The sequence below is a fragment of the Labeo rohita genome, unplaced genomic scaffold, assembly GCF_022985175.1.
Source record: "Labeo rohita strain BAU-BD-2019 unplaced genomic scaffold, IGBB_LRoh.1.0 scaffold_66, whole genome shotgun sequence".
Taxonomy (NCBI): Eukaryota; Metazoa; Chordata; class Actinopteri; order Cypriniformes; family Cyprinidae; genus Labeo; species Labeo rohita.
Window position 1 is genome coordinate 700,963 of NW_026129590.1, and position 27,638 is coordinate 728,600.

At 37.8% G+C, this 27,638-nt stretch overlaps 2 protein-coding genes across 2 annotated transcripts in view; one reads left to right on the forward strand and one right to left on the reverse strand.

Annotated features, from left to right (window-relative positions):
* Positions 1-11,241: 11,241 nt before the first annotated feature.
* On the reverse strand, positions 11,242-14,075 carry 42sp43 (P43 5S RNA-binding protein). Its single transcript, XM_051104254.1, has 9 exons — positions 13,906-14,075; positions 13,638-13,738; positions 13,249-13,345; positions 13,042-13,127; positions 12,876-12,949; positions 12,474-12,554; positions 12,121-12,350; positions 11,835-11,888; positions 11,242-11,700 (listed from the first exon to the last, which is right to left on the reverse strand). The coding sequence occupies exons 1-9, from the start codon at positions 14,038-14,040 to the stop codon at positions 11,461-11,463; spliced, it is 1,098 nt and encodes a 365-aa protein (XP_050960211.1). The 5' UTR covers positions 14,041-14,075; the 3' UTR covers positions 11,242-11,460.
* A 3,700-nt stretch (positions 14,076-17,775) lies between these two features.
* Positions 17,776-27,638, forward strand: part of LOC127161501 (cytosolic 5'-nucleotidase 3-like) — a 29,128-nt gene continuing 19,265 nt past the window's right edge. Inside the window, exons 1-2 of the mRNA XM_051104248.1 lie at positions 17,776-17,914; positions 20,417-20,515. Of these exons, the coding sequence (XP_050960205.1) occupies positions 17,912-17,914; positions 20,417-20,515 (102 nt within the window). The 5' untranslated portion in view covers positions 17,776-17,911. The remainder of the gene's footprint in view (positions 17,915-20,416; positions 20,516-27,638) is intronic.

Genomic DNA, 27,638 nt, shown 5'->3' on the forward strand with positions numbered 1-27,638 from the left:
CCTTTCTGATGCATAGGCTCCTTTTTTAACTCCTTCATACAGTACACAATTTTCGCTAGGTTTTTTGCAGCTTAATCTTTCCTTACGGCTCGTAATCTCCGTCTCAACCTCCCGCTGCACTCCCTCGCATCCCTTCTGTGTATATAACGGGTGGAGCTTGAAATATTTAACCAATCACAAATACCTGTTCATGACTGCTCAACAATTGCTAGGCAGATTTTCTTGATTAAAGTTTTGTGCCGCTTTATGATTGGAGCACGTACTGAGAATGAGAGGGAGTGTTCGCATCCTTGATAAGCCAAAGGCAATGTCAACTGGTAGCCTTGGCTGTCGACCAAACATTAGCTCATACGGTGAGAAACCAGTAACCTCATTCTTTGTACAATTATGAGCATGGGTTAGTGGTTTCACATAATCACGCCAGTGAGTTTTATCCTTGTCTTGTAGAGTCCCCAGCATACTCAAGAGGGTGCGATTAAATGTCTCTACAGGATTTCCTCTTGGATGGTACGGACTTGTTCTAACTTTACGGATGTTGGTGAGGATAGCTCCTTTATAACGTGGGATTCAAAATCTCTACCCTGGTCACTGTGGAGTCTCTCTGAGAATCCATAGTGAGTCAGGAAATGATCCCACAGACACTTGGCAACTGTAACAGCTTTCTGATCCTTTGTAGGAATGGCCACTGCATATTTTGTAAAGTGTTCTGTGATGACAAGGATATCTTTTGTGTTTCGACTATCTGGCTCTAGTGATAAAAAGTCCATGCACACCAGTTCCATGGGTCTGGTGGTGCATATGTTGACAAGAGGAGCTGCCTTATTAGGCTGAGCTTTCCATCGAACACACCTTTCACAAGTTCAAACTTTCCTCTCCACTTCCAGAGACATTCTAGGCCAATAAAATCTGGACCTGACAAGGTCGAGAGTCCATTCAATCCCCAAATGGCCCATGTCGTCATGGAGTTTCTGGAGTACCAGAGGTCAAACTACTTCTGGCAACACAAACTGGAAAACTGTCAGGCCATCAGACATCCGTGTTTTGTACAGGAGTTCGTTCTTCAGCCGAAACCGGTCCCACTCTCACAGCATCAACTGGAGATCAGGACTGTTACCTTTCAAGCTGGTAGGTAGTCTTTCTTCAGACTCGAGAAGCTCTATCACTTGACTAATTATAGGATCCTCCCTTTGCAGCTTTTTAAGATCTGACTATACTTTTGCAGGAGTGAAACACCACATTCAATGTCCTGTTCTTCAAAACCAGCTGGAACTGCTGATGACTGCATTGTTCAGGATTCTACATAGCCCAGATAAGGATTCTGCTCAGTTTTGGCTGATATAATGCTTTTGACATGTCGCTTCAACTGTCTCCCTAGCAATTTCTCTCAATGGCCTAGAAGACGTCAGGAGATGTGAGGTATATTGCTGGATTTGTTGACTCTCACCTTCCGATATACCATTGTCCTCCAACACATCATGAGGTCTTCTGGATAAACCATCAGCTTCCATGTTGTGTTTGCCAGCCCTGTACTTGATGTTAAATGTAAAAGTGGACAAGGCAGCTAACCAACAATAGCTGGCTGCATCCAACTTGGCTGTGGTGAGTAGGTAGGTCAATGGATTATTATCGGTGACTACTGTAAACTGACTCCCATAGAGATAATCGTGGAACTTTTCCACGATAGCCCATTTAAGGGCTAAAAATTCAAGCTTATGGGCTGGGTACCATGATTCACTGCGACTTAACCCCCTGCTTGCATAAGCAATTACACGGGTTTGGCCATCCTGCTCTTGGTACAGTGCTGCACCCAACCCAGTAGTGCTAGCATCTGTATGTAGGGTGTAAGGCAACTTAGAGTCAGCAAAGCCAAGTATGGGAGCAGAAGTTAATTTGTCAATGATGGTCTTAAAGGCTTCCTGACACTCTTGACTCCAACGCTTAGCAAAAGGCTCTTTGGTATTTAAATACTGGCTATTAGTAGCTACCTTACATCCCTTACGCTGAGGCGGGTACCCAGCAGTGAGGTTGGTCAGTGGTTTGACAATCTTGGAATAGTCTTTAATAAAACGTCTGTAATATCCTGAAAAACCAAGGAAAGACTTCAGTTCCTTTAAATTCTGGGGTCTCGGCCAGGTCCTTAGTGCTCTAATCTTTTCAGGATCTGTTTTAACACCTTCTCTAGACACAATGTGTCCCAAGTAGCGTACCTCCGTCTGAGAGAACTTACATTTGTCAAGAGACAACTTCAGTCCATACTCTCTGAGACGGCCTAACACATTGATGAGCCTACTTTCATCCTCTTCCAATGAGTCGGAGTAAACGATTAAATCATCCAAGAAAACGAGAACTTTCAAATGTATGTCTCCCATGCATCTTTCCATAAGGTGTTGGAAAGTGCTGGGAGCATTTGCATCCGATGGAATTTCCAAAAACCTAATGGGCAAGTGAACGCCGTTTTGGGTTTATCTTCCTCTTCCATTTCCACCTGGTAGTATCCGGATTTCAAATCCATCATGGAAAACCACTACGATCCCGCAAGTGCTGAGAATGACTCCTCTAAATTTGGAAGCGCATATGCATCCCGGATTGTTTGCATATTTAATTTCCTATAATCCACACAGAGGCGTACACCTCCGTTTTTTTTCCGTACTACTACTATTGGTGACGCGAATGAAGACTCAGACTCCCGTATTATACCAGCATCAAGAAGAGTATGGATATATATATATATATATATATATATATATATATATATTACATTCCTATGAGAACTTCTTATGGGGGTTACATTTGCCATCCAGCTGGTGTTTACCTGAAACAAACTATAGACTCACAGCGAACTATAGACTGAAACTGAGAAGGGTCTGGCTGCAGACATGCACCTGCACTCTCAGACAACTGCACTTCCGGAAGTGACATCACTTGCAGTCTATTTTATTTTTACTTTACTTTATTTATTTATTTATTTTTAATTGAATCTCTCAACATTTTTCAACAGTAGCCAGGTGGTGAAGACAAGAAAAAATAAACTACATTACAATGCCACTCGCAATCGCCACTTGCGTTCTCAGCTACCTGCCACGTCACTTGCAATCCACACAAATCATGCGTGTTGCTAATAGAGACAAGACGCTGTGGTTGTTAAATGATTAAAACTAATTTAATAGCATAACGTACAGGGTCCTGCAAGTCATCTGTAGGAGATAAAAACAAGACCCGCAAATCCGTGGCCACAGAACAGCAGAATATAAATGCAATGCACAATGTCTCTCGTTCAAGCTTTTTCCTCCCGTAGAAAACCATTAACACGTGATATGGCTTAATGTATTAAGATACATGTGCCATTAAACGATCAAATTTGTAATATAGTTTATTAATTTAATGTACTTCAAGGCAAGCATATGGCCATGAACACAATGCACAAACTTTCACTTTTATACTTGCCCAGCAAACGCTTAATGTGGCAAAACAGACTAAGATGATAAAGACCAAATTCAATATAAACCTTACTGTTGTCAAACAATATACACTCAAAAAAATATTTCAGCCCTTAACTTAATTCAATTACGTACAAAATTTCCATGCATTTAGATTACGTAGTTTTAATTTAAACAAATCAATTAAACTTAATGTGATTCAAATGCATCAGTCTTACGTAAATGAAACAGGTAAAGTTGATGTAATATTTCCCAGTGTTAAACAAACCCTGCTCAGTGTTCATGTGTTTCCACACTACAGAGTGTTCAAGTAGCATTGACACAGTGTTGGAGTTAAGGAGATCATTATGTCATGATTGACCAATAATGATGAACACCTGCTGTTTACAAGCAGAATCATCGAAGGAAAGAGAAACACAAGAATCAGCCACAGCCAAAGATAAAATTAACTTAAATAAATGAGGACATTAAATCTCTGATTAAACAACTCCACAAACAACATTACAGATTGACTTAATTTCTGTCATATATCTATAAATATTATTTCAGAACATCTAAACAGAGGTTTAGATGTTTTATTTTATTTTTTATTTTTTTTTAAAGTTTCAATTGACCTCACCATCATGGCGAACAGGGTTTACTTTAGTTGGACTCTTGACTTTTGATTTTTTTTATGTTAATTTTTTTTGGCTGTTGTAATTATGTGTATGAAGCACATTTATTACAACAAAATAAAAAAGCCAAAAAGAAGTCTGATTAGGTGTTTTTGGTTAATTTTTATTGTTTGTTAAATTGTTATCATCCAGTGGCATGATGCACTGATCTCATGCAGTCTATTATTTTCATAATGTTTACAACAGGTGTATGAACTATTATGGATGTTTATCTTATACACTAAATCTTGAAATCTACAGCATCAGTTTGACACACACAGACATCAAGAATCAGCATTTGAATCTCAACAATGGTGACATTCAACAGCTGCATGCTGGGTAGCAGCGGAGTACAAATCTCACCCATGACTCCCAGCATGCAGCTGTTGAATGTCACCATTGTTGAGATTCATGTGCTGATTCTTGATGTCTGTGTGTGTCTGAGTAATACTGCAGATCTTAAAGTAGTAATAGTAACAGTTCATACAACTACTGTAAATATAATGAAGCTAAGAGGTAAACCACTGAACGATATCAGCAAATCAGGCCACTTGACAATGATTACAACATCAATAATAATTAACTAAGAACACTTATTAAGGACCCCTTTTTTTGCGCTATACAAATGTGCTCTACGAACACAATTACAGCAACCAAAGAACAAAAACTATACTAAGAAAGTCAAGGGTCAAGAGCCCAACTAAAGTAAACCCTGTTCGCATGATGGTGAGGTCAAATGAAACATTTTTTAAAATAAAACATCTAAACCTCTGTTTAGACGTTCTCAAATAATATTTGTGGATATACGACAGAAATCAAGTCAATCTGTAATGTTGTTTGTGGAGTTGTTTAATCAGAGATTTAATGTCTTCAGTTATTTAAGTTAATTTTCTCTTTGGCTGTGACTGATTCTTGTGTTTATCTTTCCTTCGGTGATTCTGCTTCTAAACAGCAGGTGTTCATCATTATTGGTCAGTCGTGACATAATGATCTCCTTAACTCCAACACTGTGTCAATGCTACTTGAACACTCTGTAGTGTGGAAACACATGAACACTGAGCAGGGTTTGTTTAACACTGGGAAATATTACATCAACTTTACCTGTTTCATTTACGTAAGACTGATGCATTTGAATCACATTAAGTTTAATTGATTTGTTTAAATTAAAACTACGTAATCTAAATGGATGGAAATTTTGTACGTAACTGAATTAAGTTAAGGGCTGAAATATTTGTTTGAGTGTAATAGTAAATTCTATTTGACAACTAATCAAATAAAATACATTTATACATTTGTTTTACATGCCTGAACTTACTATGCATTAGGAAGAAAAAGAAAAAGAAAAAGAAGAAAAAAAAAAAAAACATGTACAATAAAGTGAATAAAGAATCAATTATTCTTAAAGAGCAGAAATATTGATAGAAATCTTCCACCAATCCGTATACTCAATTATTTGAGTGGGTTACATTAGCACTACAATATTTTGAAGTATACATTGGTTCCAGTCAGGGGCGTCGCTAGGGCTAATCATTCTGGGCTCGAGCCCCGAAAGGTTTTACTCCAGCCCCGAATGATTTTTTGTAGGGTCCTATGATTTTCACGGAATTTGACAAAGTTTGAATTATTTAATCAAAAGTTGGTAATTAAACTTAAATCAACTAGCGATATGGACTGGTATCTGTAAATATTATGCCGCAAGAGATTATTTAAATATGAATCCTGCATATTCTGCGTGTCTTTTTATGAGTGAACGGCGCGGATGCGCGGTTTCGTTTTCTGTACATGTAATACTGACACGCGCAGTCATTTCAGCATCTGCAGTTTCACTAAATGACGGCATAAACACGTTAACAACACCTCCAGAACTGCTCTGAGAGTCACTTCATGAGCATTTCACTGTTTCATTTAAAAAACAGTAAAACAAGCGTCAAATATATACACAGAAATTTAAAGGTATTCACGGCAAGTCGGCAACCCGTCAAAATAAAAGTTCAGTTTAACTTTATTAATCATTCAGTATAATGTACGTGCCTACTACTACTATTAATTAATCTAGAAGCGCGTCGATGGTTGCTGCATATCCATCCGTGCAATTTCCACCTTTAATTATATGCCTGAACTGTTTCATTGCATTAGGTAAGTCACAATCATTCTTATTTTCCGTGTATTTGTTATGTATACTCATTTGTTAATGTAGGATGCTGTGAATGATTAATTCTGTTCGTGAATCGGACAAAGTGCACAAACGTAAACTGTTTCTGTTATGTTAGTAGAATTGTTAAACATGTTTGTGCACTCGTTTTGTGAAAATAATGTTGTAAGTTAAGTTATCAATGTTATGTGAAGTTAATGGATGATTTGGCCGACGTCACTTTTGCGGCAGCTCGTGGCGAGAGATGCGAGCCGCATTTCAGCTCTCGCTTAATCATATCCATCCTTGCAATTTACACCTTTAATTATTTAATTGTTTCATTGCATTAGCGATTGGAGGATGCCGTGTGCTCGATGAGATCGGACGGTTTCATCGCGATGTGGTCGTTTTGGATTCGTGCCAGGAGAGAGAGAGACGAGTTGGATTTCACTGCGGATGGATTGCGTAATCAGAGGGCTCGTTCGTAAGGAGGAAACGTTTCTTCATCGTTCGTTTCGACGAGGACTCTGTAGGCATTTATACACTCACATTGATTGAACTGAGCCAAACACATTCCAACTTCATTCAGGATTTCGTATTCATCAGCGTTTTCAGACTATTTGGACTATTTTCTTTTATTCCTTCTTCTCATCTTCAATTGTAATTGTTGATTGACAGCTTTACTGTTTACGAGCTGAATTGTAATTCAATGAAGATACATATTTTTGTTTGAGTATGTGAAAAGGTTTTCAAGCATACTGCAAAGTATTTGCAGTTTAAGAGAAAACCAAAAAGAAAGAAAAGAGACACTGCAATACAAATACTATTCGTTAGAACTGACTACTGTGTATGTGTTTTATTCAAGCAGTTAGCGATTAAATTAAAAGCTGAATTGACACAAGTGCAGACACATTTCATAAACACAATTTATTTGTAATTCTGTGTTTAGTGTGAGACCCCGAACCCGAGACTCCAAATACTATTAGTCATACATATTTGGTGAGCTCAGACCCAGTAGATATTTTTCCTCCTTTTCATTGATATAAATCCAAGGAACGGGTTACACTAACAGCAGTACAAGAGCTTCCTTTTCAATGGTTGAATAGTTGAGTTGGTGTTTATTAAATTTCTTGGAAAAATAACAGAAAGGGTGTTCAACGCCATTTCGGTCTTCCTGGAGGAGTACGGCACCAGCAGAACGTGCTGGGACAAACACATTTTTGTACGTGAGCACAAACTCGTCCGCAAGCACCGCTGCTTGCGATAACGAAACTACTTTCTGTTCATTCAGGTATACAACAACGCATTCAGGCAAACAATCCTTAAATTCTTCCAACAGAATTAACTCTCTTAACGAATTAAAGTCCGTTACCTTACTTGCACTACACCATTTATCAAAGAGAATGCCTTTCTCTCGCGCAAACTCAACGAATGTCTGACTAGAAAGTTTTCTGTGATTTCTGAACAGCTGTCTATATGCTTCAGGTACAAGCTCGTAAGCACGGAGGATGGCAGATTTAACTATTTCATATTGCATTGGAGAAGAAGGGACCACACATCTTTCGGCCAATGTAAGGAAGATGCAATACGCTCGAAAGCGCTAAAATATATCTACCTCCGTCTAAAAGCGATATGTTTGCTAACATCGAAGGTGGTTGAGGAAGGATCTACGACCGGAGCAACAAAAGAAGCATCAGCACGGGCGGGCTGCACAGCAGCTGTAGGAGTAAGTTTTAATGTATCCAGCTCAAGCTGTCGCAACTTCACCTCCTTCTCTTCGATCTCAAGCCTGCGGATTTCGAGCCTCAGGTCCATCTCAGCCTGACGCGCCTGAGCCCTTTCCTGTGCCTCAAACTGTAAACGGGCCAGGCGGACTTTCAATCGTCCTTCCTCCTTAGACCCAAAAGAGAGAGGGGAGAACGGATCAAAAGGCGGCAAGACGGCCTCAACCTCGGCACCCGTCTCGCTCTGCCCTTCATCCGACGTCCCGGCACTAAGCGACCCGCGCGTCAGCACCAAGAGGCCCGGTCTCTCCAGCATCAAGGGACGTGGGCGGTGCTAAATTAAAGAAAACAACAAAACCAAAACCCTCTAACTTCTTAATATCTCCTATCTTAATATCTTTTTGGTAACAGCCACTAGGTGGCGCTTCGGTAGCGCGGCCGCCATTTCGGAGTGAAAATGCCAACTGGACAGCACAGAAGCGGACAGAATGACGAAAGAGAAATCACAGTGGAAATAAAAGAGCGCAATGACTGCAGTGAAGTAATGTGTGACATGAGAAAGTGCAAAAAGTCACTCTACATGGTTAGATTTTTTTTTTTTTTTTTTTTTGTCGGGATCAGAATCTATCACATCTTATGCACTTAAAACTGGTAAATCTCACAGCCAAATCGGAAATGCAATAGAAAATTTCTCAAATCAGTAAATTCTATGACTGCTACAGTAAATGCTGCATTGTATTATTATATTTGTTTTATGTTGTCAGTTGTGGAAACCAAATAGTAATTATACATTTGAGGCAGTTTTAGCCTGCTTTATTGAGTATTTTCATTTTATGCAGCGTTACACTTTACCATTATTATTAGTAGTAGTAGTAGTTACAATTATAGGCCTGAAATATATATTGTATTTATACATTATATTGTATGTTTTAATTCCCTGGAACACACTACAAACATGATGATCTTACAGACATGCATTGCTGTGTCTGTCATAACTGAATAATTAAAAAAAAATTGGAAACGGTTATGTTTTAGTTTTTTTTTTTTTACATGTTTTTGTTTTGTTTACAGTCATGCTTTAACGGACATTAATATAAGATAATACTGCAAAAAAAGTTTACTGTGAAGCTTATATTTATTTATTGTCTAACATTCACAATTTTCTGATGCATGTCCTTAATTTAATTGGTATTAATTCAGCATTTATAATGCTTATACTTGCACTTATAATAGGAATTTCAACCGAAACTGTTTTTTAGAGAGCAAAGATATTGTGAAGAATAAATGAAAGACAAAGTCTGTTTTTGATAATCACTAGTCTAGAGATTGTATGTTATTCTGTGTTGTCATCATTTATTGCAATAATAATAACAAACAAAGATTACAGTACGTACAAAACATACAAAAATCCTTTCAATAATAAACGACGTATGGTTTAATAGTTAACAGACGTACAAAAATTCTTAAGAAATAAACGGAAAGGAGTACAAAAATATATTAAAAAATGCATTCGGGTTGTGTATTTTAGCTTTAATGTACATTTTGTTTAAACAAAGCAGCTGATATTTGCCATAGCGACAGCAAGAAGCTAGTGGACTGTGGAGTCGTTTTCACTCCAAAATGGCGCAGGGCTGCTGCTGGGCACCGCTGTTGCAATGGAACGTTCTATTGGCTTTCACTTCTTGTCATTAGAAGTTCTTTGACTAAACTCTGCAGGACGCTGGCCCTCCGGGATTAAGTTTGGTGACCCCTGCTGTAAAATATGTACTCTTTTAGCGCTCGTTAAGAATTTATTGAAATTAAGTACCTTGAGTATTTGGTTTCAGATGCAGCCTTGTCTGTACAGTTCTTGCCAACCATACATTTCTTAAAGACGTACACATTAAAATGTTAAGAGGAATAAAACGGACTAAGAAAACATGCAAACCCATCAAAACTCTATTATACATACAATAATTGTAATAAATAGAGTGGTAAAACATGTCTCTTGTGTGACAGTCACATAGTCTCCCCCCTTTGCCTATGGAAGTTCAGGGAAGAAACTAGCCTTTTAAGAGTACTGTCATCCATTGTCCATATAATGGGTATCCTTTTTTAAGTGTAGCTTAAAATGTCTTTGAAATAAATTAGCTAAAACTAGGCACTCCCATGCAGGCACTAGTTGGCCGGAAGGAGTAGGGGAACCATAACAGAGTGGTGGAAGTCTGTACCAGCCTCGGTAACCCTGGGTAGGTTGCACGGTTCCTCCTTGGTGCTTTCTATACCCAGCTATGCCAGCATGGTACTTCTGCTGTTTGTCCTCCTTCCTGGCTTGATATTTGGTGTTGATACAGGGTGAAAAGATGTCTCAACTCCTGCAGAAACATCCAGCCTTGTGCCTTCCATCATCAGCTCCTCTTCACCTCCAACTGATTGTTCCACCACATCAGCAACTTCACAGACCGACAGCACAGGGAAGGAACTACCTTCGGAACCACCCACTGTTGGGCACTCACATTGGGATTTTTCAGCACACTAGGACCCTTGGACTGTTTTAGAGTAAACATACTAGTTTAAAAAGTCAAGCAAATGGGCCAATACCGATTTCCAATAAATGTTTTAAGCAAGAGACAAGAAAGAATGAAAATGTATACGTTGACAAGATGTTTATTTGCTCTAAAGACAGAACTACCTGCAGCCATTTAAAACCACAATATGCAAGATTTTTGGATCAAAATATCCAAGTACCACTAGAATAATGCTACTGCGTATACATTTTGTTGACTTGTATACTTACATTATCCCAAGTTTCAATCAAGAGAAATAAGCAATTTTAGATAGTGTAATGGACCATGTCATTGCTTCACCTGCCATCATAACCCTGCTTTACCCTCAAATACCGGCTTTAATTTTGTAGAAAGCATGGCAACACCAAAGACACTTTGATATGTTAAGTTTTGTTTGGATACATGTGTAGACTACCCCCCCCCCACCCCCCACCAATTGCATCAACTTCGCAAACCAAATAAAAGTACATAAGATTGGTTTTATTCTGGAATGTTGTTTAACACACAACAACAGAAAAAAAAAAAAAAAAAAAGGCTTTTATATTCATTTATACAGATCCAAGAGAAAAGTCAACATCAGGACTTTTTTTGTTCTTAACCAATTTTAAAGATTAGTGTAACATTTGAAGTGGATCAAAAGTTCAAGTTAGGTGTTAAAAGCACTTTTAGGGTGTACATATAGCATAGATTGTGTATAATTACTTTAAGAAACCATCTACAATTCAAAGTTTAAAGGAAAAAATAAAAAATATTGGCCAGACTGACAAAACCAAACCACCTTTATTTTCATCATACAGAACTTAAATTTCAGTTGTTTCTCAAACAACGGTTCTCAAACAACATAGTTCAGCAGTTATAAAGTAATTCTGTACCTCTAGTACTAACACTTGAAACAAAATTCTCTTCAGTTAAGGTAAACGCATGTCACCAGTATTCAAAAAAAGGGGGGGTTAAGAGTATTGGACAATTCTATTTATCGACCACCTTAGTTGGACGGACATTAAACAGATCTCTGAGGTTTACTTCCGGATCAACGTGGTGGGGGATTTTACGCTCATTAAAGAGGCCCGTCAGATCAGCTTCCAGTTTGGCCCTAGGAGAGATCTTCATGCGTAACGAAAAGAGAGATCGAAGGTCTTCAACCAGAGGACGTCGACTTCGCCCTTCCAAGCGTTTCTGCCAGCTCTTGCTGCTCCGTTTATGTGGGTGCTAAACAACACAAACAACCAGAGAGTTGAGGAAATGAAACTTAAGCGGTGTGATTACGTACATGCCACAGATGCTGTTAATTAAGCCCAACCAGCATTTAACCCTTTAAATACTACTTTAAGGGACAGAACTACCTTGAGTTTGGCCACATCAGGTTCATGACGTAACATGTGGCGGACAAGGCTTTCCTGTTAAAACAGCACATGTAAAGCAGGGGTTACTAGCACAATTTTTTCACAATCTAACACTGCAAACACCACAGACCTATAAAGACATGCTGACTTGAACATCACCCCAAAACTGGAGTTGTGATTTGCAGAATTCAACCACTGGTTACTTATTTCACATCATTTGGCTTTAGGACACAAAATATCATGAGACCATTTTACCATCCTTTCCATGTTCCTCAAATGTACTCACACGCATGGCAAAACTTTTGCCACAGCCAGGGAAGGAACAGCGGTGTGAGAGCAGCTGCAGATGGACCTTTCGAATATGATGCTGCAGGTTGAAAGTGGTGGAAAAGTAAGCCTGGCAGCCCTGACTGGGACAGAGTAAAACCGGCTTCTGCAACGCATGCGTCCGCTTGTGTCTCCTCAAAGAGTCACGTTTCTTGAAAGTCTTTTTACATACCATACAAGGGAATGATGCTGTTAACAAAACAGAATGTAGACCTATTGTGGAAACCATCATGGGCACAAAAAGAACATGCCACTCATGAAAAACAGCGGTTTACAGCCAATAAGAAAACACGGATGGTTCCACCAGTTTACCTGGGTGACTTGCCATGTGTTTTTGTAAATTCCTCCAGGTGTGCACACTGATGGGGCATTCAGCATGAAGACAGCGATAACCTGAAGAAACAAATACTGAGTGGGCATGGTGAACTTGTTTTAAGGTAGCACGGACCTCAAAATGCAAATCTCAACTCCAAAGCATCCAAACAAAAGTTACTTAACAGTTAGTTACATTTTACTCGTTTTAAGGGAGGAAAAAAAAAAAAAAAAGTTCACCCATACTTACCAAAAATGTGAACAAGTAAAGAGACTTTGGGATTAACCTCTGGGTAACATGTTAACATGACAGCTAATGAGCATCACCATATGTTGATCAAATATTGGGGTTAAACAGTTAATGCCAGTCGATAAAACACTTCAGAGTTAATGTATCCTTACCTGAATGCCTTTTATCATGCGCTTTCCGTGCAATGTGAGACTCAAACCTCATTCCACAGCCGCTTTTCAAGCACCTTAAACAGAAAACACCCAGGTACATATACTGTATTTTACTTTTAGCAGTTATAAACCCTTGGTTACAAAGACTTCCAGGCTGCAGACGCACCTGAAACTTGATGTACCGTGCGTCGCCAGGTGCAGCTTTAACACTCGCCGTTTCTTAAAAGTCTTTGCGCACTGTGGATCTTTACACTAAGAAAGAAAAACACTCAGTCTTATTTTTTTTTTTTTAATTACAAGCATAAAGCCTGTTTATAGCAAAAAGCAGCCAATAAATATGTTTAGAAAATAAAAAAAAATAAAAGGGTCAAACCTTGAAATATTCGCGTTTCTCGCTGTGAGCGTAACGCACGTGCCTCTTCAGTTTATCAGCGGTGCAGAAGCTTTTGCTACATGCGGCTGCAGTGCACCTGCTCAGCGAGAAACCAGCATTCTCAGATGATCAAAACGGAGGGAAATGGTTATTCACAAATATGAAACCACAATTGCCTTCCCGCCATGCCAGATCATTTTAAATATAAACATTCTACATAACCTCTCAGTTAATACAATGCCATAACTTAATATAAAACTATAAAGGGTTCACCCAAGTAGGTCATGCAAATGGATCCAAATAACCAAGCCTATACAAGCCTCACTCAAAAACACACACACACACACACACACACACGTCAAACTGGTTGTTATTAATAATCATATTACTTGAAGTTTTTCACTCCGCTGTGTACCAAAGCATGTCGGCTCAGGTGCGATTTACGGGTGAAACTGCGTCCACACCCCGCTACAACACACTTGTGAGGTCGCTGAAGAAAACAGAAGACAAAAAAAAAACAAAAAAACAAACAAACAAACAAACAAACAAACAAACAAACAAAAAAAAACGGATCATGGCTACATAAATAAATAAAATAGCACGTGATAAACACTACCCCTTTTTTTTAAAAAAAGGGAAAATATGAATACGACTCACTGCACCAGTATGCACGGTCTCGTGCTCCTGTAAACGCCATCGACGAGTGAATGTGGCGCCACATTCAGTATAAGCGCAATTAAACAGCTGCAGTCGCGGCACAGCGTCTTCTTTTTTAAGCACCTGGGTGTTCATGATCTCCAATATGTATGCGACTATATCATTGCTGCTTTAATATGATGATTACTATTACTTTGTTTCCTTCAATTCACGTTTATAAACGAAAGCGCCTCTCGGCTTTGTGAGCTATATACACTCCTGCCACCTGCCGATGGTTGCGCTAATTATGTTTGGTAATAAGAAAAAAAAAAAAGGCTATTCAGTAATTATTCAGTAATGAGAACACAGCCGGTGTCAGGAACAAATGAGTTTGCCTAAAGATTGCATTAACTAAAAAGTTAATGTGTATCTTATCTAGTACTTAACTGGAAAAAACCTACAAATTCGACTTTATAAAAACACTATACCCACGTTTTAACTGGCGTGAAATGATTAAGTAAAGAGAATTTTTTAACTTTACACATTTAGGTTAAACACGTCACTCTCATGAATGGAGTTAATTGCACAAATTACTTAGGCGTATACAAAATGGATGCGCTGCTTTTGGAGCAGTAGCCCTTTTTCGCCACTGAATATATATATATATATATATATATATATATATATATATATATATATATATATATATATATATATATATATATATATATATATATATAATTTTATTATTTTATTTATTTATTTATTTTGGGAAAGTAATTGCTATCTCACAATTCTGACCTTTTATTCTCAGAATTAGGAAATATAAATTGCAATTGTGAGTTATAAAGTCAGAATTCCGAGATATAGCCTTGGGATATAACTTACAGGCTACCATCTTACGAAAATTAACGGTAACACTTTACAATACGTGTGCACAAATGTCCATTAATTCATGCTTATATAACTAATGCTGATATAATGACGTTTTTATGTATAACTCAAGAAGAACTAAACCATTTATTAATAATTACCTCAGCAGCAACAAATGAACATTCTATATGATTCATAGATTAAGTAATCAATTGTTATTATTTCAATGTGTCATAGTGTATTAATTCCTTAATAACTTATTTTATTAACTAATGGTGTTAATTACCACAATGGGTTGAAGTCATGCATTTCATCTTCCAGTTGTCTGCTTTAATTAATCATTAGCTAATGATTTGCAAAGATATCATTATGTTATGACTTTGCTTGTTGAGGCAGAGAACTATTAACTAATTGTTAAGTAATATGTCATTGTGGTTATGGATTTGGGATTAGTTAGTCTGTGCCTCAACAAGTAAAGCCATAACATAATGCTATCTTTGCAAATCATTAGCTAATGATTAATTAAAGCAGACAACTGGAAGTTGAAGTACATAGCTTTGACCACTGCGGTAATTAACATATGAATTTACACCATTAGTTAATAAAATAAGTTATTAGGGAATTAAAACAATATGACACATTTAACTAATAACAATTTATTGATTACTTAATCAATGAATCATATAGAATGTTCATTAGTTGCTGATGTAGTAATCATTAATAAATGGTTTAGTTCTTCATGAACTATACATTAACTTGTGATTATCTGTGCATTAATTAAACATAAATTAATGCATATTTGTGCACATGTAAAGTGTTACCAAATTAACCATGGTTTTACTACAAATAACATAAAAAAAAAACATGGTTCCTATAGTTAAATCATGGTAACCACAAATTAACCATGGGCTTGCTACCATGGTATTTGTAGTAAAACTATGGTTATACAAATGGTAATTAATGTGCCAAAAAACATGGTTACTACTCTTTTACTTTAATAAAACCATGGTTAATTTTTGTAAGGGACAAGCAGACTAACCAGTTTAAAATTCCAGTTGCGGAGATGGGAAACGTTGTAAACACTGCGCAGCAAGTGCCCCGCTATTATTAAACTATGCTGTTCTAAGAGATTAGCGTTGTAATTTACATAAATGTCTTCCATGAATTTTAAAACCATTAGAAACAGGTGAATACAGGCTGAGAGTCAATGCTCAATGCTCAATCATTTGCACATTTTCTGTGGTGTGACAAACTCAATCACATATTTAATATTGCTTTACACAGACTTTAAGTTCTACTGTATGCTACATTTTTAACAAGGAGAACAATCATCATGATACACTTAGTAACATAGTGCATTTACTTGTAACATTTAAATAAAAGTTCATGTGCAGTAATCATGGTGCATTAGCCAATGTGTTAATGTATGAAATAAATAGAAACATTTTCTAATTTAGATGTCACGGCACAAATTGTAAAATAATTCAGAGAGGCTACTGGGGTAAGATGGGTCCCTCTACCTGGGGTAAAAAGCCCCCTGGGTAAACCTTTACATAATGACTTTTGATATAATTAATCTTACTAATATTTATACATAAAATTACATTATTGTAAAATACTAAATCAATCTAGCAATTTTGTTGTAGCAATAACTGAATAAATACATTTTAGCTTTTCACTTCAAAATAAAAACTATAATTTGTACTCCAAAAATCTGAAAACATTACTGTGTCCACAAATCCCTTATTAACCAGTAGCCAACACACACACACACACACACACGTCTGGTTTATTATCCTTTGTGGGGACTCTCCATAGGTGCAATGGTTTGTATACTGTCCACACTGTATTTTCTATCCCCTTACCCTAACCCTACCCCTAAACCTAACCCTCACAGAAAACTTTCTGCATTTTTACTTTCTCAAAAAATCTCATTCTGTATGATTTATAAGCTTTTGTACGCATGGGGACCTCAAGCCAGTCCCCACAATGTCAAAAATTTCAGGTTTTACTATCCTTGTGGGGACATTTGGTCCCCACAATGTAGCAAAAACAAGTACACACACACACACACACAACCTTTGATATTCAACGTAATACAATGCCATATTTTCCAGAGACACTTAATTATTAGATTAAACCTTTTTCAACTCTTTCCACATTAAACTCAAAATAACACAATAAAAACAGAAAATCTTAGGCTGTTCATTGCACCATACCCTAAAACAGTCCTAAATCATCCTAGTGTGCTGAGAAAAGCCCGGTGTGAATATGTCCACTTGTGGGTATTTGAAAGGGGTGCATTGGAAACAGCTTTCAAAAGCTCCAGATCCTTTGCAAATCATTTTAAACCAGCGGTTCGGCGCGTATACCAGGCTGCCACAGTTACATGATTTTGGTAGGTTTCGTTACAGCATGACTGTTTGGTTCCCCGTTGGGTGGCAATGATCGTTATCAATAATAATGTACAAATAAAGAATTCATTATTATGCTCATTCATTTGCAGTCTTAAAGAGTATTCAGTCTTGCCACTTGTCAAAGACAAGACATGATTATAAAACCAACCCAAACTGGAGTAGAACGTAATGAGACGGCAGAACTTGCTGAATTGCAAGAATATTGAAATGGACATGATCAGTAAAGCAGATGCAAAGACAAGTATTAGAAAAGCATCTATATCTATATAGAATTCAAAAGAAATAATGAAACTGGATTAAGTAGTTGGGAAGAATCAATACTAAAAAGAATCAGAGTACAGGACTGAACTGAAATCCAAATAAATTTAAAAACCACCCCAATGAATAATGCTGTGGAGTCACTGAAACGATTGTATATGCACATAGACAATGTAGGCTAACAGAGAAAGACAGACAGTGGAAACAATATACAGGAAGAAGCTGCAAAGTACATAACACTGAAAAAATACTCTAAGCAGATCACAATATTAGAATAACTTTTTCCTAGGCATTAAAGCTTCACGCTTCAGTTCAGTAGGTGGCAGTAAAGCACCATAAGCTGGTTTGCTACCTAAACACTACACAAGAAGAAGAAGAAGAACAAGCAAGATAGTAAGACAGAAAGATTAGTAATTTTAAGATATTGAGTTTTACGTGGTCTTTTTAAATTTATAATTAAGGTCACTTCGGGTCTTAACATGGTAAGTTATTATAGCATTACTGATGCAATTACAGTTTGTACTTTTTATCAGTCGCGAGTATTTCACACTGTACAATCATAAGTCACTGTTGACGGTAGAAACTGGTATAATTTATAACCAATATCTGCTCCGACACTAATTGCGCTACTGATTTAACTTACAGCAGTCGTGCTGCTTTGCTGTTTCCCTGCGTTCGCTAATGCCTTCCTCAAGAGAGCATCAGAAAGTTGCGAGTATGCGAACACCTGAAGTGTTTCATTGATTCTGTTGTCATTAATTTATGAACAGACAGGGGAGTCGCTATTTTACATGAGCCCCAGCTCTTGCTATTCAATTCTGTATATTATTGGTTTTATGATATACAGTGACTTGCGAAAGTATTCGTACCCCTTCGTTTGTTTCACGTTTTATGTTGCTGCCTTATGTTAAATTGCTTCAGATTATTTTTGTCCACATCAATCTACATATACTATAGTGACAAAGCAAAAAGAGAATTGTCACAACTTTGTACATTTATAGCAACAAAATCAACAACACTGAAATAAGTATTCGTACCCTTAGTGCAGTAATTAGCTGAAGCACCTTTTCAGCCTCAAGACTTTTTGAGTACGTTTTGCACATCTGCGTTCGGCACGTATCTGCCATTCTTCGCCTCACTTCTTCAACTCTCAAGCTCTGTGAGCTTGGATGGGGGCTGGCAGATATTTTCAGGTTTCTCCTGAAATATTTGATTGAGTTCAAGCCCAGGCTTTGGCTGGGCCGCTCAAGGACATTTACAGAGTTGTCCATAAGTCACTCTTGCTGTGTGCTTAGGGCCATTGTTCTTTTGGAAGGTGAACCTTCGGCCCGGTCTGAGGTTCTGAATGATTGGGACTAGGTTTTTATTGAGGCTATCTCAATATTTTGGTGCATTGAGCTTTACTTCTACTCTGACGAGTCCCTGGAGTCCCTGCCGCTAAAAAACAGCCCCACAGGATGAGGCTGCTACTAGCACACTTTACTTTTGGGATGGTACTCTTTAGATGATGAGCAGTGGAGATTCATCAGACCAGAAAATGTTGTTTCTCACAGTCTGAGGGTCCTGCAGGTGTCTTCACTATGGAGAGGATTGAGTTTGCCCACAGCACCATAAAGCCCAGATTTAGTGTTGCAGTGATGTTTGTCCTTCTATAGTTTTCTCCCATCCGAATACATGATCACAGAGCTCAACTAGAGTGACCATCAGCTTCTTGGTCACCACTGTAACCAAAGCCCTTCTCCATCGGTCGCTCAGTTTGGCCAGGAGGCCAGCTCTAGAAAGAGTCCTGGTTGTTTCAAACTTGTTTCATTAAGGGTAATGGAGACTACATGATTCTATGAACCTTCAGTGCAGCAGAGTTTTTTCTGAACTCTTCCCCAGATGTGTGGCTTGACGCAATCCTATTTCTGAGCTCTACAGGCAGTTTTGTTGACCTCAGGGCTTGGTTTCTGCTCTGATATGCATTCTCAGCTGTTAGATCTTTTATTAAGACGTGTGTGCCTTTCCAGATTATACCCATTCAATTGAATTTATCACAGGTTAACTCAATTTGAAGTGTAACAACATCTACAAGCAATATGTGGCCGGGAGGGGGGGGTAATTTAAAGCAGTTTAAAGGCAGCAACATAACAAAACGTGAAAACAATGAATGGGTTATGAATACTTTCGCAAAGCACTGTATGTAGTTGTATGAAATATGTAGTTGTTTAATTGTATACACTTAATTATTGTCCTAGCCAACCCTTAACCCTGAACACTAAACATACCCGTTGGTAACCCTCTTAAAATATTTGACCTAATTTATTTCTATATGTTCTATATATATTCTGGTTTCAAATGAAATTTTCTTGGAAAAAAAGACTTGTGTCTTTGCGAGACTTCAGTTCAATAACCGCAGCGCAACGCTGCACGTCTGATGTGTGACACACATAACAAATTGCAGCAAACGGTAAATCAATTCTGCTACAAATTAGTACGTTAATAAATGTAAAATAATTTACAATAACAATGAACTGTTTTGCACAGATAAATAGAGAATGTTGACACTCAAGTTCATGCCAGGTCTTACATTAAAAATAAGATGGAAAGATAAAAAAAAATTAATAGTTTCCATGGATCTAGCATCTGTTTGTTTGATGTTTGAATGACAACTATGCCAGATTTGCGAATAAATCATACTTGATTTAATCTGATGAACGGGTTTAAAAAAAAAAAAGTGAATTCTCAATCGGACAGCCCTTTGTTTCACACACTTTTCAATTATTTCTCCAACCGAAATAGTAACGGGATATTTTACAAGACAGGAAACAAAAAGATATTTTCCTAAAATTCATTAATCCATTTAATGAATGAAACTTGCAAATGTCTTTTACCCTTTGTCAGTGATGAAACGGCTCGTTTCTGTACTGTAAACTTGTAAAGCATTAAACTTAGAGTAAAACCTTCATAGTTGACTTGATGTTATTTTTTTTTCTTTCCCTCAGATTCCTGTGTTATCAAAAAGTTCAGTGGGCATGAGGGATCCCAAGAGAGTGGAACAGATATTGACATCCATGAGAAATGCAGGGCCTAGCACGCTACAGGTAAATATGCCTCTTTAAAGTGTCAAGCATGTTTTAGCACTGGTCATTCAGACCTCAGATTTGAAAAAAATTGCAGCAAAACACAAACCTACAACCCTCATTATACATGAATGTACCATATATTAAAATGTGAGTATGAGGGCTGGACTGGGACTAAAATCCATCTCACAAGTACACCTGTGACTTAAATTTGGGGTAAATGAATTGCTGTCTTACCGTGTTTATCTGCAAAGTTAGACAACTCGGACGGTAGGCCTCCTGTAAATGTATTAAGGCATAGCTTTTCTTTCTTTTAATTTAAAGTTCAGCCTTTTACATTTCCTTCCTTTTCTGTAAATACATAAATGCAGCATAAAAGCAGTTTACAAAACTGATCACAATGAGAAATAATTTGCAGGTCAGGTAGGCATTTCTCTTTATGCATTATTTCTCTTCTACATGTCCATGCTTTGTTAAATAAAAGTGTGCTTGAAGTGAAAATTATAAACTTTATATTACTTACAGGTGAATAGTATCTCAGGAAAAGTATAAAAGAAAAAAAACATGCATGATATATGAAGCTATGTCCACTGGACTGCTCCCTGCATTAACTGAACGACCACTAGATGGCAGTATTACAAATGCAGTATTTACACATCTAAATGCACTTGACCGTAAAGCACTGATTTTGTGCTAGTAAATGTACTATTAAATTTACAGAATTTGCACACTGTCACATCATTTAAAACCTGTATGGCGGTATGATCTTTCTTCTGTGAAACACAATAGAAGATATTTTAAGGAATGATGCTAACCAAACAACAACAACAAACATTTCTGATACAGCCATTCGTTCCTCCCTCATTTCACAGTCCGCAGATCCTGATGGTCCTGAATTATTTGACTCTCCCAGCTTCCCTTCTCGCGGTCTGGTCGAATCGTCTTGTGTGCGCGTTCAGAGGATTATGAGGCTAAAAATCTGTCTTCAAAAGATGTGGAAATCGTCTAGTGTGTGGCCAGCCCAAGGAATTGTCAAACTTACTAAATGCCTTTGACTTGACTTTTTTTTAAGTCAGTGTTCCCACGCATCATCAAGGGCATGCACGTGATTTAGCGCTCTCTCGTGGTTTTTCTCTCTCTGATATTGAGGTGTGTAAGAATGGTTTTTAATTAATGCCACTAAATCCAGTACTTACGCTCACTGGCCCAGGCTTATTACTTCCCCTGGTGAAAAAAACAGCATATGCTGGTAGGTATGTTTTGATGCTGGTTTAAGCTGGACCTTTGCTGGTTCATGCTGGTCCTTGCCTTTTTGTTAGCATTTTTGTTGATGTAATATTTTAAAATGAAGACTGTCGTTGTGACATGGGTGCTGATGAGCTTCTGTCCAGATTTAACACCATTTATGGAAATGTTTTAGATTCAGTTGCTCCTCTAAAGGCACTACATCATAAACCAAGTTCTGAGCCTTGGCGAGATGATACTGTACGCTTTCTCCGGCAGATCTGTAGAAGAGCGGAGCGTAAAAGGAAAAGGGACAAACTTCGGGTTTCTTTTGAACTGTTACGAGACTCACTGTCTCAATATCAGAAAGCAGTAAAGGCAGCCCAGTCAAGGTATTTTACTGAAATTATTAACAAAAACTGTCATAGCTCGAAAACACTTTTTAACATCATTAATGCTACTATTAATCCTCCTGTTTGTGTCTTCATCTACGTGTGAGGATTTTCTCGTTTTTTGTTAATGAGATAAGCGTTTTAAGATTGGGAATTACCCGCATTCCTCCTAGTTGTACTGCTGTTTTTAGTCAGTTTAATCCCATTACTGGCACTCAGCTTCAAGAGATAGTGGAGCACCTCAAGCCTTCCGGCTCTTTTTTTCTTAAACAAGTCGTTGATGTTGTTGGCTTACATCTTTTGTTCATGTTAAATCGCTCTTTAGAAACTGGCATTATATCGGTTAAAACGTGCAACAGTTCACCCTTAGCTTAAAAAACGAAAGACCCCACAGTGGCTACATTTACATGCACAATTTTTGGTTCAATCAGACTGAATTCATTCCAATTGATGAAACTGAATGTAGTGTTTACATGAACGCTAAATAAAGTGATTGGGTTGATCACTGGGCTTTAAATCAGAATTGATTTTTTTTTGACATGCGCACACTGCACAAATACAGAGTTTCTCAGTGTTTGCACACAGTAACCACTCTCCTACATTGTTTCTTTATTTGTTTTTAATAGCAGAGTATGGATAAATTCTGGATAATTATACATATAAACCGCTGTGCCATGCTGCTCATAATTATCACGCAATAAAAAAATGCCCCTCCCCCGAATCCGAAACAAGGACTGGTGGGAGGTTGTCCTGCTCCACTTCATAGTAGCTGAGTAAAGAAGGGGAGTTTTATAATGACAGTACACGCATTTGTACAACACTTTATTCAAAAGGAAGAACCGCTCGTTCCACACGTCATACGTCATTGCACATGCGCAGTTTCAGTTCGGTTCTCAATCCGATTGAGTGTTTGCATGCACTCTCAGTCCTATTCAAAAAGGAATAAACCACCCCCTTCAATTCGAAGCTCAATCCGATCGATTAGGGTGTTAACATGAGCCTCCATCAATTGCAAAGTTTTCTAGCAGATAATGAAGTTTTTTAAATTTTTCAATCTGGATTTAGAAACCATCATTCTACTGAGACTGCTTTGTTCAAGGTTTTTAACGACGTACTAATAACATGTGATTCCTGTGAATGTGCTGTTCTTGTGCTTTTAGATTTAACTGCTGCTTTTGATACAGTGGATCATGCTGTTCTTATTGCCCGTTTGGAACATTGTGCAGGCATTACGGGCAGGGCACTGGAGTGGTTTAAATCGTATTTTTCCAACAGAAGCTTTTCAATTAAGATTGGAGAGAATACCTCTAGTAATGCTGTATTATCTTGTGGGGTTCCTCAGGGCTCCGTCTTGGCCCCAATTCTTTTTTCTCTTTACGTGCTGCCACTTGGTTCTATTATTAGAAAATGTGGGCTGTCATGCCATTGTTACGCCGATGACACACAAATTTATCTGCCCCTCGAGCGGAGTTCAGATGGTTTGGATAAACTCTTGGCCTGTTTGACTGACGTGAAGGCACTGTTTTCTTTAAACTTTCTGAATGTCAATGAGAGTAAAACAGAAATTCTTCTATTTGGAGCCTCTGATTCCTCCATTGCTCCTTGTCACACCCCTGGACTGTTTGTGTCAGCTCCTTCCAGTTCCTGTTATGTCATTATTAGTTGATCCTTTCCGCCTGTCTGTCCCTGATTAGCACCCCTACTTAGTGCATTTTGTCTGTGTCCGGAATTACGTTTGCTTTGGTGTGTGTGTCTACCCTTCATCTGTGTGATTTACCTGCTTCTTGGATCTTATTAAACTAGCTGTTGATTGTATCACCGTCTCCGTGTGCCTTCCTCGACACAGCCGTGACACTCCTAAACTACATTGGAGTGGGCTGTCCTCGGCCGTGAAACCGTGGGTGAAAAATTTGGCCGTTGTGTTTGATGAATCTTTAAAATTCGACAGGCAGACTAATTAGGTGATGAAATCTCACTTTTTCTAGCTTCTACTTTAATCAGAAGTAAAGACTTTTCTTTCTTTTAAAATTTTTGAAAAAGTAATCCATGCCTTTATTTCTTCAAGGTTGGACTACTGCAATTCTCTTTGCGTTGGGATTAGTCATTCAGCTATGTCCCGATTACAATTAGTCCAAAACGTGGCAGGCAGACTTTAAATGGGTGCTCATAAATAAGATCATATTAGTCCTGTCTTACGTTCATTGCACTGGTTGCCGGTGCGCTACAGAGTGGATTGTAAAATTTTACTTTTAGTTTATAAGTCATTAAATGGTATGACTTACCTTTACCGACTGAGCAGCGTTCAGCCAGATTACTCAGGTCATCAAATCAGAGACTTTAGTCGATTCCCAAGTCAAGGTTGAAATGTAGGGGTGACCGTGCTTTTTCTGTAGCTGCCCCTAGACTTTGGAATGATTTGCCCATCTCGATTAGACTGCCATCATCTTTGTCTGTTTTTAAATCTAAGTTAAAATCTTTTCTGTTAGATAAAGCATTTAATACTTGAAGCACTTTCTATCGTGTATTATTGTTTCTATTATGTTGAAGCACTTTCTTTTATGGTATTCTATTACAACTGTAATCGTTTGTCTTTTGTTTTTATTCTGGTTTGTGGTTTTAGTTATTGTAAAGCACATTGGTCAGCGTGGGTTAGTAATGTTAGTAGAGCTTACTGCTGCCTTTGATACTGTTGATTATGATGTTCTTCTTTGGCATTTAGAAAATTTGATTGGTATCAAGGGTACTGCTTATGACGGTTTAGTTCATGTCTTAAGGACAGGTTCTTTTCTGTAGCGTTAGGTACGTTTTTTCCTCTTCATCTGTGCCTGTTATTACAGTTTTTCTGGATTGCTAACACACTGTAACTGATTCATTTGGCCCAGTTTTCCAAACCATTCATACAGTTATTCAAACAAAGACACATTTCTCAAAACTTCTAACACATTTCAGCTGCTTTTCCAGTTTGCTCAGTGTTTTCACAAAAATGCACTCTATTTGCACTGGGCTGACCACATTCTCATTCAGAAAACTTACGTACACAATATAATTGCCTCAAGAATCACATAACGAACACAAATTGCACGCATTTATCCATGTGTGAACATTAAGTAATTAAACTGATGACACACCGGTCAGAATCTCAGGATGATATGAACAAGAGCACAGCTGATTATGTGCTTTGGGAAATGAATTCTAGTGGGAGACCAAGAGATGAAGGGGACGAGGTCAAAGGTCATTTGCTCCTCATGAAATTCATAGCATCATAGTTGACTGTGTTCTTGTGCATGGAATGAGCATGAGGGAAGCTGGCCTACAGGCTTATCTACAGGGTTTTTACGCTACTTTCACACAGTACACAGTAGCAGTACTTTAGATGATAGAACTTTCACTATTCTATGCACAGTAAATATTGTAACATGTTGAACCCCCATATACCCGTAACTTTTGAACTGATTTGTAGCCAAGTGGTCCTTACATGTACTCTATTTTTGCAGAACTGAAAGATGACTGTCTAAGGGTGGGAGATAAAGTCTTTTGTCAGAAGACTAAGAAAGTGCTATAGTATAACAAATAAGCACATTGTCAATACTGTAATGCAATTTAGCAAAGGATAATGAGTAAATGAATGAATGAATGAAATTTATTTATTTATGTACAGTAACTGACAGTATATTCCAGTGTGTGTTTACTGTACAGTATAATCAGTTGTTTGGTCTTGTGCTTTTTATCTACTGTTACATCTTCTTAGTGTAATGATAATGAATTTTCTTTGAGCTTATTGTTGAATTTTACTGTATCTGCACCCTTCTGTTTTTGTCATATACTGGAACAGACACTGACTTGCGAAAGGATTCCTGTTTCCCAAAAGGAGTTTTTTTGTGTTCTCTAGACAGTGAAGTAGTCTGTGTATTTGTCAGGTTTGTGTGTCATCTGAGGCCAAAGTTTGAGTCTAACAAAAAAGAATGTGTTTTTTGACTAATAAATTAGATTTTTGACCTGGAAGATCGAAGTTTGCAAAACTTGGTGTGTGATTTTGAGAAAATGGGGAATTGTGTGTTAGCAATCAAGTATCTCAGGGCTCCATTATGTCCTGCTTTTTAGCTTTTATATGTTTCTGCTTGGGAATATTATTAGGAGGCACGATGTTTCTTTTCTTTTTTATGTTGATGGCTTTATTAAAGCTGGCAACTCTAATCAACCTTTGCTGGAGTGTCTCAAGGACATTAAGCAATGGTTGTTGTCAGGTAACTTCCTCCAGCATAAAATAGACAAAACTGAATTAATTCTCTTTAATCCCCCAAAATTCGTAGTCTTATTGATGATGTTTTTATTATTGAGCTTGTGAATAATTTCCCTTTAATTTTTTTTTTTTATGGAGTCAGAGAGTGAGGGCAAATACACACACACACACACACTTTTGTCCATTGTTAGATGTTAGTTTGATTATGCTATAGCGTGACACGTCATATGTAGGAAGTTATGTAAGCCTAGATTTAAAAAAAAAAAAAAAAAAAGTATTATTTCATGTTAACTATTGTCAATAGTGTAAGTGTATCCACCCTATTCTTCAACGTGGTAAGTAAGCCTATGGGTGAGACTTCCAGTTCATTAGCCACTGCTTTGTACAGCTAAAAATAGCTGGACGCGGATGAGACCTGACGGCAGACTAGGGCTGTGCAAAAATCAGATGCGATTATCATGCGTTTCTCGTCAGTAATGCCAATTCTGTGATGAGTCGTAAATCTCCATCACGTGCTGTCAGATTCACTGACAAGCTATGCAATATCGCGTTCAACATCGGATATATATCGCTTCCGATAATGAACTTGATATTGTGTAGCTTGTCAGTGAATCTGACAGCACGTGATTATCAGTACTGGCCACGAGTACTAGAAGAGATCTCACATGGCCGCTCAAAAACTGTGCGTGCAGGCCTGTGACAGGCGGTAAATAGTGGAGCGCATGAAGGAGAGATTTGAGGGCAAGAACAACACTGTTCAAGGTCTCGATTAGTTTGCAGGGGTGTAACAATAAATCAATTTATGGATGTTTCTGCGGCTTCTGCAATTTTTTTTCCAAATGCATTGCAATTCTCTTTAGTATCGATTCTGATAACAGCTGACGGCTCTCTAGGCTGTTTTTTAAGCGCACACTCAAATGCTCATGAAGAAGAGCGCTTGTGTGTTCAACTGAGTAATTTAACTGGTTAAATGTACTTGGATTTAGGGGCACTGTTAAATGTACTTTGACATAATATTTATGTAAACACAGCCCACTGTGAACACTTTTTTGTAATTCGCTTCAACCTTTTCGAACTTTATGAATGATTATTGTAAGTTGAAGTGGTAAGGCACTGGAAGCAAGCAGAGTACAGCTGTTTCTAAAGCACATAGTGCCATTTTCTGTTTATTGTTACTCCCCTATTAATTTGTGCCTGTAGTAATTTAATGTGTTTATATTTTAAAGCAATTAAACGATATAGAAATCACGATTCATCCGATTCGTTTTGAACTGATTAGCTGAAATCA